This window comes from Podarcis gaigeae (assembly GCF_964106915.1).
Source record: "Podarcis gaigeae genome assembly, chromosome: 2".
In the NCBI taxonomy this organism is placed as follows: domain Eukaryota; kingdom Metazoa; phylum Chordata; class Lepidosauria; order Squamata; family Lacertidae; genus Podarcis; species Podarcis gaigeae.
The window spans coordinates 14,767,601-14,782,010 of record NC_139679.1 but is presented as its reverse complement, the minus strand read 5'-3'; the positions used below and the strand labels follow the sequence as shown (position 1 = coordinate 14,782,010).

General features: G+C 47.2%; 1 protein-coding gene across 1 annotated transcript in view; it reads left to right on the top strand.

Moving 5' to 3' along the window:
- Positions 1-14,410, top strand: part of MAP3K12 (mitogen-activated protein kinase kinase kinase 12) — a 107,777-nt gene that overhangs the window by 79,385 nt on the left and 13,982 nt on the right. Inside the window, exons 3-8 of the mRNA XM_083728834.1 lie at positions 1,707-1,890; positions 4,792-4,983; positions 6,382-6,540; positions 9,091-9,249; positions 10,821-10,929; positions 13,272-13,381. Coding sequence (XP_083584960.1) covers positions 1,707-1,890; positions 4,792-4,983; positions 6,382-6,540; positions 9,091-9,249; positions 10,821-10,929; positions 13,272-13,381 — 913 coding nt within the window. The remainder of the gene's footprint in view (positions 1-1,706; positions 1,891-4,791; positions 4,984-6,381; positions 6,541-9,090; positions 9,250-10,820; positions 10,930-13,271; positions 13,382-14,410) is intronic.

Here is a 14,410-nt window from a genome sequence, read left to right as displayed (position 1 = left end):
AACGTCTTGGCTCCCAAACAAATCGGCTCCTGAACGCCGCACACCGAGAAGTAAGTGTTCTGGTTTGCGAACGTTTTTCAGAAGCCGAACGTCCGACGAGGCTTCCGCTTGAGTGGAGGAAGCTCCTGCAGCCAGTCAGAAGCCGCAACTTGGTTTTTGAATGGTTTCGGGAGTTGAACGGACTCCCAGAACGGATTAAGTTTGAGAACCAAGGTACCACTGTACTTCCTCCTCCTTTGAAAACACGTGGATGGGTCTGGACAATTTTCAGGCTCAAAATGCAGAATCAAGTCCCACGTTTCCTTCCCTCTGGTCCTTTTTCTTCTGCTCCCCCAGCTACCCTGGAGCTACCTTTCCGTGACCAGTTCATGCATGGCTGGGATTTAAATGGCCCCATGATGTGGGCAGGGGGCAACTGCCTGGGGAGAAGCAAAGAGCTGTGAGGAGCATTGGCCCATGAGGCAAGGGGAGATGACCACCTCAGGGGGCAGGATCCACAGGGGCAGCAGATCCCCATGTAGATATTTATTCCTCCTTTGTTCCTGATGTAGGGAACTGTTCCTTGGCAGGGTAGGCGGGCACCATGTTGTGGTTCGACACAGGTGCCAAAATCTGTTGGACCAGGCAGCGCTCCATCACAGGGACATAGGAAACTGCGCTACAGACTGTTGCTCCTTCTAGCTCAGAATTGTCAACACTGACCAGCAATTGCTCTCCATGGTTTCAGGAAGGAGACATTCCCTTCTTTAAAAAATAATTTTTATTATTTTCCAATACAAAAATACAGTTATGCCAAATTTTCACAAATTTTCACAAATTTGATTCTTTTTAGACTTCCTTCGGCTTCTCTGACAATCATCCATATTTACTTCTCAGTTTACGCATTTCTCTGTATATATTGCCATTAAACTTCCCTCCCACTCCTGTTTTTTTTTTTTTAACAATATATCTCTGTTTTCACAGTGCTTCTTGAAATCCCACCAGTGTTGTTTGCACATCCCATGTTCTTTTCAGATATTCAACAAATTTCCCCCAGTCCTCAATGAACTTTTGGTCTTGAAGATATCTAATTTTTTCGGTTAATCTGTCCAATTCTGCATAGTCAGTCAGCTTCAGTCTCCAGTCTTCTATTGTCGGTATCTCCTCTTGTTTCCATTTCTGGGCCAGTAGAATTCTTGCTGCTGTGGCTGCATATTGGAAAAGTTTACAGTCTTTTCTTCTAATTTCATTCCCTGTAATTTCAGGAAGGAGACATTCCCAGCCCTACCTGGGGATATCAAGGATTGAACCTGGGACCTTCTGCCCTTCTCCTCAGTCCTGGAAATCCCTTACACACACACACACACAGAGAGAGAGAGAGAGAGAGAGAGAGAGAGAGAGCGCTTCTGCAATTTCCCTACACATTGGCCTCACACTTTCAAGCTATCTTCACTGCCTTGAGGGATAGAAACTCAGTTTGAGTATTTTTTTAACCAAGAGCTGAGGTTCTCAGAATACCAAATGTTACGTCTCTGCTGTGTTTCCCTTCTAATACACGCTTGCTTTCGTGATTCCTGCGTGAGGGTTATGTCTCCCTCAAGCCCTGTGATCTTGGCGGAAGGAGTGATTCCCTTCCATGCTGGTAGAGAGTCTGCCTTCCTCCTCTTCCTCCTTCTCCTTCCCTTGAACGGTTGTCGACAGCCACCTTCTCTCCCTCCCAAATGCAGACCCCTGGGAGGTGCCCTTCGAAGAGATCATGGACCTGCAGTGGGTGGGCAGTGGGGCCCAAGGTGCTGTATTCCTGGGACGCTTCCATGGGGAGGAGGTGGCCGTCAAGAAGGTGCGAGACCTCAAGGAGACAGACATCAAGCACCTGCGGAAACTGAAGCACCCCAACATCATCACCTTCAAGTGAGTGTGGGGTCTGGGTGATGGGGCACCTTGTGGGGGGGTGACCTGCCGGCTTCCAGGAGGACAGTGCCCAGGTGTGGTGTGGACATTGCCTTTCCTAAGCAATAGACCCTCCTCCTGTTGGGTTGTTCACCTGCTCACCTGCGCCGGACACAAGCCATCTTTCCCATGACAGCATATAGCTAACTGTGTGTGTATCAGAGCATTACACAACAATATACATTCAGGTAGGTAGCTGTGTTGGTCTGACACAGTCGAAATATATGAAAAAAAATTAAAAAATTAAAAAAATTATCCAGTAGCACCTTAGAGACCAACTTAGTTTGTTCTTGGTACAGTGGTACCTTGGGTTACATACGCTTCAGGTTACATACGCTTCAGGTTACAGACTCCGCTAACCCAGAAATAGTGCTTCAGGTTAAGAACTTTGCTTCAGGATGAGAACAGAAATCGTGCTCCGGCGGCACGGCAGCAGCAGGAGGCCCCATTAGCTAAAGTGGTGCTTCAGGTTAAGAACAGTTTCAGGTTAAGTATGGACCTCCGGAATGGATTAAGTACATAATCTGAGGTACTACTGTATAAGCTTTCGTGTGCCTGCACTTCTGAAGAACTGTGTATCTGAAGAAGTGTGCATGCACACAAAAGCTTATACCAAGAACAAACTTAGTTGGTCTCTAAGGTACTACTAGACAATTTTTTTATATACAACAATATACAGTAAGATATATATATATATATATATATATATATATATATATATATATACACACACACACACACACACACACACACACACACACACACATAGAATATACATAAAACAATATACATTACAGTGGTGCCCCGCAAGACGAATGCCTCGCAAAACGAAAAACGTGCAAGACGAAAGGGTTTTTCGGTTTTTGCGTCGCTTCGCTAGACGATTTTCCCTATGGGCTTGCATATGGTTCTTGCAAGTTTGTTTCCTTTTTCTTAAAGCCGCTAAGCCGTTAATAGCTGCTAAGCCGCTAATAGCCGTGCTTCGCAAGATGAAGACACTCGCGGAACGGATTAATTTCGTCTTGCGAGGCACCACTGTAAAAGCAGGACAGAATATGTTAGGTCCCTTGATTTCAGTAGGCCTGCTCTGATTAAGACTTAAGGTTGTTGTTGTTGTTTTACTTATACCCACTCATCTGGCCAGGCCTCCCCAGCCACTCTGGGCAGGTTCCAACAGAATATTGAAAACACAATAAAGCATCAAACATTAAAACTTCCCTAAATAGGGCTGCCTTCAGATGTCTTCTAAAATTCAGATAGTTGCTTATTTCCTTGACATCTGATGGGAGGGCGTTCCACAGGGCGGGCGCCAGTTCCGAGAAGGCCCTCTGTTTGGATCCCTGTAACCTCACTTCTCGCAGTGAGCGAACCACCAGAAGGCCCTTGAAGCTGGACCTCAGTAATCAGGCTGAATGATGGAGGTGGAGACGCTCCTTCAGGTGTACTGGGCTGAGGCCATTTAGGGCTTTAGGGACACCCTTTGACTTCTGCATGACGGGACTATTATAGAATTGTAGCTGGAAGGAACAGTAAGGGTAATCTAGTCCAACCCATGCATTGCAGAAATCACAGCTAAATAATCCCTGATAGATGGCCATCCAAACTCTGCTTTAAAATCTCCAATGAAGGAGACTGTGTCTGCCATATGAAGGTAAAAGTTGCATCTGTTGGCCTTTGACACGCCTGGAAGAAGTGGACCATTTGGATCCCTTCTAGTCGGGATTCAGGCTTCATCATGGGACTGAAACTGCCTTGCTCGCACTGGTTGATGATCTCCAGCGGGCTAGGGACAAAGGTGAGAGCTGTTTCCTAGTTCTGCTGGATCTCTCAGCAGGGTTTGATACCTTCAAACATAACATCCTTCTGGACCGTCTTGAGGGGCTGGGAGCTGGGGGCACTGTTATACAGTGGTTCCGCTCATTCCTCCTGGGCCGTGTTCAGAAAGTGGTGGGGGGATGAGTGTTCAGACCCCTGGGCTCTCACTTGTGGGGTGCCTCGGGGTTCTGTCCTCTCCCCCATGCTTTTCAACATCTACATGCAGCCGCTGGGAGAGATCATCAAGGGGTTTGGGCTGGGTGTCCACCATATGCAAATGACACCCAGCTCTACCTCTCCTTTAAATCAGAACCAGTGAAGGCGATGAAGGTCCTGTGTGAGTGTCTGGAGGTAGTTGGAGGATGGATGGTGGCAAATGGATTGAGGTTGAATCCTGACAAGGCAAAAGTACTGTTTTGGGGGGACAGGAGGTGGGCGGGTGTGGAGGACTCCCTGGTCCTGAATGGGTAACTATGCCCCTGAAGGACCAGGTGCGCAGCCTAGGAGTCATTTTGGACTCACAGCTGTCTGCCCGCGGACTACCTCGCCAGAGTGGTGCATGCTCTGGTTATCTCCCGCTTGGACTACTGCAATGCGCTCTATGTGGGGCTACCTTTGAAGATGACCCAGAAACTACAACTAATCCAGAACGCGGCAGCTAGACTGGTGACTGGGAGTGGCCGCCGAGACCATAGAACACCGGTCTTGAAAGACCTACATTGGCTCCCAATACGTTTTCGAGCACAATTCAAAGTGTTGGTGCTGACCTTTAAAGCCCTAAACAGCCTCGGCCCAGTATATCTGAAGGAGCATCTTATTATTATTATTTGACCACTCCTTCTTTTGCTCTTGCCCCACCCACCACTGGCCTGCGGCCCCCAAGAGGTTGCACATAAGGAAATATGGCCCTTGGACCGGAAGCAGTGCCCCAGTCCTATGATAAAGCTTACAGAATTCTGTATCCCTGCTCCGTGTTTTGCTGAGCACTGCTTAACTGCGTGTTCCTGCTGGCCTCTAACACGCCCTGTTCTTCTGCCTTCCTCTTAGGGGTGTTTGCACCCAGGCCCCCTGCTACTGCATCATCATGGAGTTCTGTGCCCAGGGACAGCTGTATGAAGTGCTGCGTGCCGGGCGCAAGGTCACCCCCTCGCTGCTGGTCGACTGGTCCATGGGCATTGCCGGCGGCATGAATTATCTGCACCTGCATAAGATCATCCACCGTGACCTCAAGTCACCCAAGTAAGAAGGGAAGGGGGCAGACTTACATTGGGGAGACGTGGCTGGGATTTACCGGGGGACAGTGAGCACTAGGGCTGGGGGATATCTGGTTTTACGGACACTAAGACTGTGTTCATGGAAGACCGTCTTGCTGAGCCACGAGTGATCACCAAAAAAGAGAGAGAGGGAGAGAAGTTTTTGGCATTGCAATACGTCACCAACTAAACATTGTGATATACTGATATATCACAATGTCTGAAATAAGGATGAAACTATGTCAAAGTGAACAGGAGGGCTGGGCAGTGGCGTAGCGTGGGGGGTGCAGGGGGGGCCAGCCGCACCGGGCGCAAGATCTGGGGGTTAGGGTTAGGGGGTGCAAATCCACGGGTTAGGGGGCGCAAACTACTTGCCTTGCCCCGGGTGCTGACAACCCACGCTACGCCACTGGGGCTGGGCAATATCTGGTTTTCAGCATCGTGCTATATCACCAGCTAAACATCGCGATCTATCGATATATCACAATGTCTGAAATAAGGTTTGTCTGACTGAGCTATGTAGGTAGAGGCATCGGGTGGCTTCATGGTTTTCCTGACATCGTGATTTTTGCATAGCATGCACAAGCACATCGTGATTTGTGATATACAGTGGTACCTTGAGATGCGAACGGGATCCATTCTGGAGCCCCGTTTGCATCCTGAATAGAACGTAAGATGCAACGGTGGGTCTGCGCATGCTTGAGTCGCATTTTGCCGCTTCCGCGCATGTGCGCGACGTCATTTTGAGCGTCTGCGCGAGCGACGAAACCCGGAAGTAACGCGGTCCGTTACTCCCGGGTTGCCGCGGAGTGCAACCCGAAAGCGCTCAACCCGAAGCACATTCGAACCGAGGTATGACTGTATCGCCAGGTCAAAACATATGGAACCAATATCACGACATGGACTTCAAACCAGTTTTGGTTGATATAGCAATATATCACCCAGCCCTAGTGATCACAAGGTGGGATTAGGAGACCAGGTCAGGACTTTCCTCTGATTTAAGAATCAGCACTCCTTTTAAAGTGGCAATAGGACTAGGACTTTCAACATGTCACGGTTGCAAGGGGCAGTATGCATTCTGCCTCCGTGCCAAATTACCAGCAAGGGAATCCAGATTCTTTGTCTAGACTTTAGAGCATAGAACCATTGAACTGGAAGGGGCCCGGGGGACATCTAGTCCAGCCCCATGTGGAGGAGCAGTCTGAAACCAGAATGCTTCTCCCTCCATTAGAAAGGAAGTTATCCTCTTGCTGTGCTCCCCCTGCTGACTGCTGAGAGCATGACTTCTCTTTCCTATTTTCCTTGGTCCTGCGCATGGTGGGAAGATCAACATTTCAATGCCTCATGCTTCTTCTCTACTCTCCCTTCCCCACCCACCCAATAGCATGTTGATCACTTACGACGATGTGGTGAAGATCTCTGACTTCGGCACCTCCAAAGAGCTCAGCGACAAGAGCACCAAGATGTCCTTCGCCGGAACGGTGGCCTGGATGGCCCCAGAAGTCATTCGGAATGAGCCTGTCTCTGAGAAGGTTGACATCTGGTGAGGAGACGGGGAGGTGTGGGAAGAGGGAGGGATCAGGGCTTGGTAGGCCACAAGAACACAAACACACACAGGTTGTTTTCTGCTGCTCCAGAGAAGCGGACACGGAGCAATGGATCCAAACTACAAGAAAGAAGAGTCCACCTAAACATTAGGAAGAACTTCCTGACAGTAAGAGCTGTTTGACGGTGGAATTTGCTGCCAAGGAGTGTGGTGGAGTCTCCTTCTTTGGAGGTCTTTAAGCAGAGGCTTGACAACCATATGTCAGGAGTGCTCTGATGGTGTTTCCTGCTTGGCAGGGAGTTGGACTCGATGGCCCTTGTGGTCTCTTCCAACTCTATGATTCTATGATTCTACATACAGGAATGTGAAGGCAGCCATCATAGAAATGGAGACTTTCTCAGCAGTCCCCAGCCCTTTGCAACAGGACCAGGAGAGAACCAGGTTCAAATCCTCCCTCATCCATCCAGCTTGTTGGTGACCTTGGGCCACCCACTTCCTCTCAGCCTAACCTACCTCACAGGCTTGTTGTGAAGATATAAACATGGACAGGGGTTGGGGGAGCCATGTGCTTTGGCTTGAGCTTGTTGGGTGTGAATGCAATTTAACTGAATCATTGTGAGGCAATTAAAATCCAACGCAAAGAATAAAATACAAGGAAGGGAGATGGGGACTGCTTCCAAGAGTGGAACAAGAGGATTTAAAAATTCAGGTCGCACCCAAAGTGCCAATCTGAAGAGGAAAATCTTCCATCCCAGAGGGTAGCCACCATGACAGGGGAGGATCCAGAACAGGGTCAGAGACCCAGAGGCCCTCCAGACTCCTGTCCATCTTTGAATGTTGGCCATTCTGACTGAGGCTGCTGGGACCTGAAGTCCCGCAATATCTGGAGGATTCCAGCTTCCACATCCATGTTCTGGAACATGTCCCCATTAACCAAAAGTCCAGATAATAGGTGATACAGAGCTGAGCCTTCAAAACTGTGTGCATCGTGCATATGTGTTCTTGTTCCATGTGGGCAAAGACACCCTTGAATTTTCATATTCTAGCATCCTCCTTCACAAATATACAGTACACATCTATGTTGCACATAGTCCAGAAATTGGCAATCTATGCTGAACACTTCCTGCTGCCATATTTAGATGGCATCTGTGCAGGCAGGAATTGTCTTTATGTTATTTTGCTATAGCAAACAATAAATATAGGCATTTAAAAAGAAGAAGAAGAACCCAAACGTTTATTGATTGACATTTATATAACCAATTTTTCTGCTAGGCAGAAAAACCAGGCAGTTAAAAACAACAACAACAATGGCCTACAATTTAACAGGCGAGATACAGAATGGGAATGCAAGTGGGGAAATCAGTAGAGTTGACTACTGCCTGAGGCATTTTCGTGAGGGGAGCTGAATGGCAGACAGACCTGACCAGCATGGCTGATGGAGGGGTGTTGCTGTCTGGCCTCTCCCTCTCAAGCAGCCAGGGGGCATAACAACTGCTAGGGGGGGGGATAATCTACCTGGTTTGGTCAAAATACCACACCTCACCCTTTTCAGGGGCCATTGGAAGAAAGAGTCACCACATGATATCATGGGGAAATATCATTTCTCAGTTAATTTACATATTAACTTGTCTATTTATTTTGGGTAACTTATTGCGGAAGAGCAGAATTAAAATGCTAGATGATTCTACCACACAAAATTAGACTGGAAAAAGAGGGAGGAATGCAAAGGAAGGTGTGAGGGTTTTCTACGTTCTCTATCCTGGGATGGCCAAAAGGTAGATCCCTCCCACCCACCCCAAAAAAGCTCAACAACTTTGTTGTTGTTTAGTCGTGTCCGACTCTTCATGACCCCGTGGACCAGAGCACGCCAGGCACTCCTGTCTTCTGCTGCCTCCTGCAGTTTGGTCAAACTCATGCTGGTAGCTTTGAGAACACTGTCCAACCATCTCGTCCTCTGTTGTCCCCTTCTCCTTGTGCCCTCCATCTTTCCCAACATCAGGGTTTTTTCCAGGGAGTCTTCTCTTCTTATGAGGTGGCCAAAGTATTGGAGCCTCAGCTTCAGGATCTGTCCTTCTAGTGAGCACTCAGGGCTGATTTCCTTCAGAATGGATAGGTTTGATCTTCTTGCAGTCCATGGGACTCTCAAGAGTCTCCTCCAGCACCATAATTCAAAAGCATCAATTCTTCGGCAATCAGCCTTCTTTATGGTTCAGCTATCCCTTCCATACATCACTACTGGGAAAACCATACCTTTGACTATATGGGCCTTTGTCAGCAAGGTGATGTCTCTGCTTTTTAGGATGCTGTCTAGGTTTGTCATTGCTTTTCTTTCTAAAGAAGCTCAACAACTTTGGTCAATCCAGTGGGTAGATCACCGCCAGTTTTTATATAGTGGGAGTAGATCACCATCTCTTGGAAGTTGGATAAAGCGTGCTGTAAGAAATGAAAGAGATGGGAAACTGCTGCAGAGTTTTGTGAAAATGGGAGCAGAATGCAGTCAGTTGCTACATGCCAGATGGGCCCTGAGATTTAATTTCCCCACCACAGGTCCTTTGGAGTCGTCCTCTGGGAGTTGCTGACGGGAGAGATCCCATACAAGGATGTGGACTCCTCTGCCATCATCTGGGGGGTGGGCAGCAACAGCCTCCACCTTCCTGTTCCCACCAGCTGCCCTGACGGTTTCAAGATCCTGCTAAGACAGTGCTGGTAAGTCCATGAGATGTAAAAAAAAGAGAGGAAAAAAGCCCAGACGCCTCTCTCTGCATCAAGAGTGAGAACCTGGAACCTAGATGTGTGACTCTCCCCACCCAAATCACTGAATATTATACACAGCTAAGTCATTTTTGGAGACACACTGGCAGGCCAACGAAAGGCACTTGTGTGCCGTTGTGCTCTGCGGGATGCGGTTTGTGCAGGATTGTGCTTGAACACTGAGGTCCAGCTCCGAGGACCTACTGGCAGTTGCCTCCCTGCGAGAAGTGAGGTTACAGGGAACCAGGCAGAGGGCCTTCTCAGTGGTGGCGCCTGTCCTGTGGTACGCCCTCCCATCAGATGTCAAGGAAATAAACAACCTGACTTTTAGAAGATATCTGAAGGCAGCCCTGTTTACGGCAGTTTTTAACGTTTGATGTTTTATTGTGTTTTTAATATTCTGGCTGGGGAAACCTGGCCAGATGGGTGGGGTATAAATAATAATTTTTTATTATCATGTGTTTTGTTGTCAAATGCTTGCCAGTGTGTCATGTGGAAACATTTCCGTCCTACTGCCAGAACTATGTGGCACACACTTTACACAAGAAGAACAACATCTGGCCATGGGGAGGATTGAGGGAGAATCTTCCTCTAAATTTATTCACCTCAGATATGCAGTGATCAGAATATCACTGGAGGCATTTTATTTATTTATTTATTTATTTATTTATTTATTTTTAAAATTTTCAAAAAATAGAAGTTAAACAAAGAAAAACAAAGAACAATACATAACTCTGTAAACACACTTATATACATATTTTCCAAAATGAAAACTAATAAAAATAATAAAAGGAAAGGAAAGGAAAAATAAAAGATATAAAGAAAAAAATACTTTTCATAACCTGGAATATTACCAAATTCTTGCTTCAAATACTGCAAGATATAAATAAAAATAAATCATTTTGGAAAATATTATAAAATACTTACACCGCATTCACCACACGACTCTTAGTTATCTTGCTCGCATTTACATCTGTTCTTCAATCATTTCCCTTCCTTCGATTCTTTCAATCAAATCTTTTTGTTCTCTGTATTCTTCACAAGCTTAGTCTAGATACCACCAAACTTTCATATTTGAGCCCTGCTTGTATAAATAATCATTTAAACATTTCCATTGTTTCTGAATTAATTTTTTTTACTTATGCCTTATTAAATCTGTCAATTTTAGCTAAAATAGGAAGCCTTTCTTTTTATTTTAAAGATGTACCTATTAACCTGTGCTGCACAAAATTCCCTGATGGGGACCCAGAAATAAGCATGGTAGTGGCTCCCTTTGCAATAGCCGCAGCAAATTTGGGGGGAAATGACCTTCTCCAGGAAAGCAGATGCCCTACTGAGCAGTGGTTCTGCTGACCAATGCCTTGCATCTATGGAGGGGCACAAATTGCATGCTACCTCCAGGTCCCCATCCCATTCCTGGATGCCATCAAATACAACCAAGTGCTCAGGTTGGGCAGAGTCTAGGCAGAGGCTTACCATTAGCTCATGTCCACACCAGCTCCATCCATCTGTTTCTCTCCACCCAGGAACAGCAAACCTCGGAACCGTCCCTCCTTCCGCCAGATCCTGCTCCACCTTGACATTGCGTCCGCCGATGTGCTGTCTACACCGCAAGAGACCTACTTCAAATCCCAGGTGGGTGTTGTTGGGCCAGTGCCTTTCTTCCAGCCCCCCACTAGGGGTGTTGTAAACAAAAAAATGCCCTTTTCCCTTATGGGGTATCCAAGAGCCCATATAGAGTCCTTACATAGGTTCCCTATTGGTAGGAGAAGATAACAGAGGCCAACCAGAGAATATTGAGAAGCAAAGCAGCTAGTAAGCTTGATCATTATTGATCTGTTGCAACAGGGTGCTCCCCTCACCCGCAGGAGAGGAGGAGGAACCCAGAAAAATGGCGCGCAAGGCCTTGTAAAGACTTTTGAAATTGCCACCCTGTAGATCAAGACCACCCTCAGAAACATCATACATACATCACAGAAGGGGTGTAACCTAAGACCACCCCTCAGATACATCATACCTACATCACAAAAAAGGCGGTCTAAAACAGAAATTTGAATGTTGTTTTTCTCCTGTCTGGCAGGTTACTTGATTGGATTGCCTGGGTAGCCTGGCCAGTCTTTTGTAATGATAAATACTTAGTTCTTGAGGCAGGTCACAGGCTCACACCCTATTCATATCTTAAACACGCCCTTAAGACAGGATTTGTGAGGAAAGAGACAATGGGGAGGCTTTTCCATTTTTCTTTGACCTTGCAGAGAAAACATTTGCTCAGTTTGGGACAGTTTGAAAATCAAAATGGTTCCAGGTCGGTCTTCCAGTGCTGATCTATGTATGTGCTTGGTTGGTACACTTATGAACATTTAACATATATCTAAGACCTCAAAACTCCTATCACAGGGGTCACACTCACTTCCTCGTAGAGGTTAATACGGAGCTTTCCTCTCTCTTTCTCACCAGCCTATGTGTTGTTTTATTTATTTGCTATAGTTATTCCTCCGTAGATTCATGATGGTGTACAGGGTTCTCCCCTCCATCTTATCCTTGCCTTGTGAGAGATAAGTTAGGTGTAGGTTTGGGTGACTGGCCCAAGGTCACTTGCTGAATTTCGTGGCTAGATTTGGGTTTGAAGCCAGATCCGCCTCTGACACTCTTAGCCAGGGAGGGGGAACCTCAGCCCTGTGGGCCAATGGAGGCCTCTCCATCTGGCGTTGGGACTTTCCCCAGGCCACAGCCCTTATTGGCCCTGCATTGCCCTCTCCTTGAGCCCTTGGTTGGCTGGAACAAGTCCTTGAACTTATAATATGGCTCTTGGTTGCCTGAACAAGGGATAGAGAGAGGTGCATGCAGAAACTAGCCTTCTGGACCAAGGTAAAATTGATCTTAGCATGCAGGCCTTGGAAGGTTATTGAGAAGCTAGGGCACGCTACCCAGCAGAGTCAACGTAGCGCAAGAGAAGTGGCAGGAGAAGTTGTGTGAGCATGTTGAGAAGCAGTTTATTCAGCATACAGCAGGACAAAAGGAAAACATGTCTGATCCCCTTTGTGTCCAAAGCGAAAGCTATACACAAACTGAAGTTCCCAGCAAGCTGTGCTGGAGTGTAAACAGACACGTGACATACAACAATTCCACACGTCTGCCCTTAAGGTGGAACGGAAGATCCCAACAGTTTATTCATTTATTTATTAAATGTCTATATCACCTTTCATCCTGCATTACACCATTCTTGTGGGCATATCTGTCTGTCTCGAGAGGCAATGGAGTGTGCCAAATTGCTGCATTAGTAGCACCAGAGATACCTCTTGGGGCACAAGCCTGGGCAATATGTGTGGAGGTCTTGGGATGCCCAGATGAAAAGACCCCACAGCCTCACTGATGTGGTTCAAGCAGAGCAAGACCTTTAGCCATCCAGCCTCTGCTTAAAACCCCCAAGGAGAGTCCACAACCTCTAGAGGGAGACCGTTCCACTGTCGAACAGCTCTTACTGTCAAAAAGTTCCTCCCGATGTTTAGTCGGAATCTGCTTTCTTGTAACTTGAAGCCATTAGTTCGAGTCCTACCCTCCAGAGCAGGAGAAAACAAGCTTGCTGCATCTTCCATGGGACAGCCCTTGAGATATTTGAAGATCACATATTAAGGTTGCATAGAGTAGACCTGGTGAGCCACTTTTGGTTTCAGTACACCTGGCAGCAAGACCATCAGACAATACATTCTAGGACTGTCCAGCACCAACACAAACGCATTGCAGCCCTCCTTGCCAATGCGTCTGAAACCAGTGGCATGCAGGGGGGGGCATGGGGGGGTTGCATGCATGTTCCTATTTTCTGCCCATGGACACAGTGCAGTGTTTCCTTGTTCAGGCATTTGAACTCTGCCAGAAGACCAAAGCCGTGTCGCTTCTTGTTTTCCATTATTTTCAGCTGTGTATGTTCGGAATCCAGGAGAGAAGCTTATCTATGTCTCCTCTTCTTTCCCCTGCAGGCTGAATGGAGGGAGGAAGTGAAGCTGCATTTTGAAAAGATCAAGTCAGAGGGGACATGTCTGCACCGCTTGGAGGAGGAGCTGATCCACCGGCGACGAGAAGAACTCAGGTAAGGTGATGGATATAGGAGAAGGAATGATACGGTTGAAAAGGTTCCCTCCTTGTTGTCAAGAGCTTGGTGGCAGTGGCAGCGGCGGCATCTGTCTCAAGAGACAATGGAGTGTGCCTCTGGGGGTGGGCCTGGGCCTCACTGATGTGGTCCAAAGGAAAACAGCAAAACATTGGGCACCAGCTGGGCTGCAGGAGTTGCTGGAAGAAGGCGTACAAGGTGCCATTCAACTGTCTTAGGGCTCCACTACAGATTTTTGTAGGGTTTACGTCTTAGCCTTTTCTTCTCCTGCAAAGCAGTGGAGGTTTAGGATCAGAGTTTTCCTTCTCCTAGATGAGCCAGCTTCCCAGGCTGATGAGCCCCAACTGCCCCTGTTAGGACCAAGTGCTTATAAATAGTGTGGCACATATTCTATATTGCTGCAGATATTAAATATTGAGCAGTTTGAAGCGACTGGAAGCATACGAACTGACTCCTTTGGAAAGGAAACATCGCCCAGGCAATTCACACTTTTACTGGCAGGACTTTCTTCAAAACAGAATTAAAGCATCAAAAATATCCATACAGTATCTTACAAAATATGAAATAATCCAAACTGATCTATAAACAAAGGTCTCTCTCTTTCTCTCTCTATCTCTCTCTCTCCGACCTGCTTTCCAGCCTCCAGTCTGTTTGCTCTCCCTTCAGGAGACCCATTTACTTATTGTTTTCCCTGTAGCGTTCAGAGAGACAACCCACTTTGCATCTTCATTCCACTGAGTTTGGGAGGCAAAGACTGGAAGCTGCTCCCTCCTCACAAGATCCCAGGTTACAACCCTCACATGTTAGCTACCAGAGAGCCAGTGTGGTGTAGTGGTTAAGAGCGGTAGTCTCGTAATCCTGGGTAACCGGGTTCGCGTCTCCGCTCCTCCACATGCAGCTGCTGGGTGACCTTGGGCCAGTCACACTTCTCCGAAGTCTCTCAGCCCCACTCACCTCACAGAGTGTTTGTTGTGGGGGAGGAAGGGAAAGGAGAATGTGAGCCGCTTT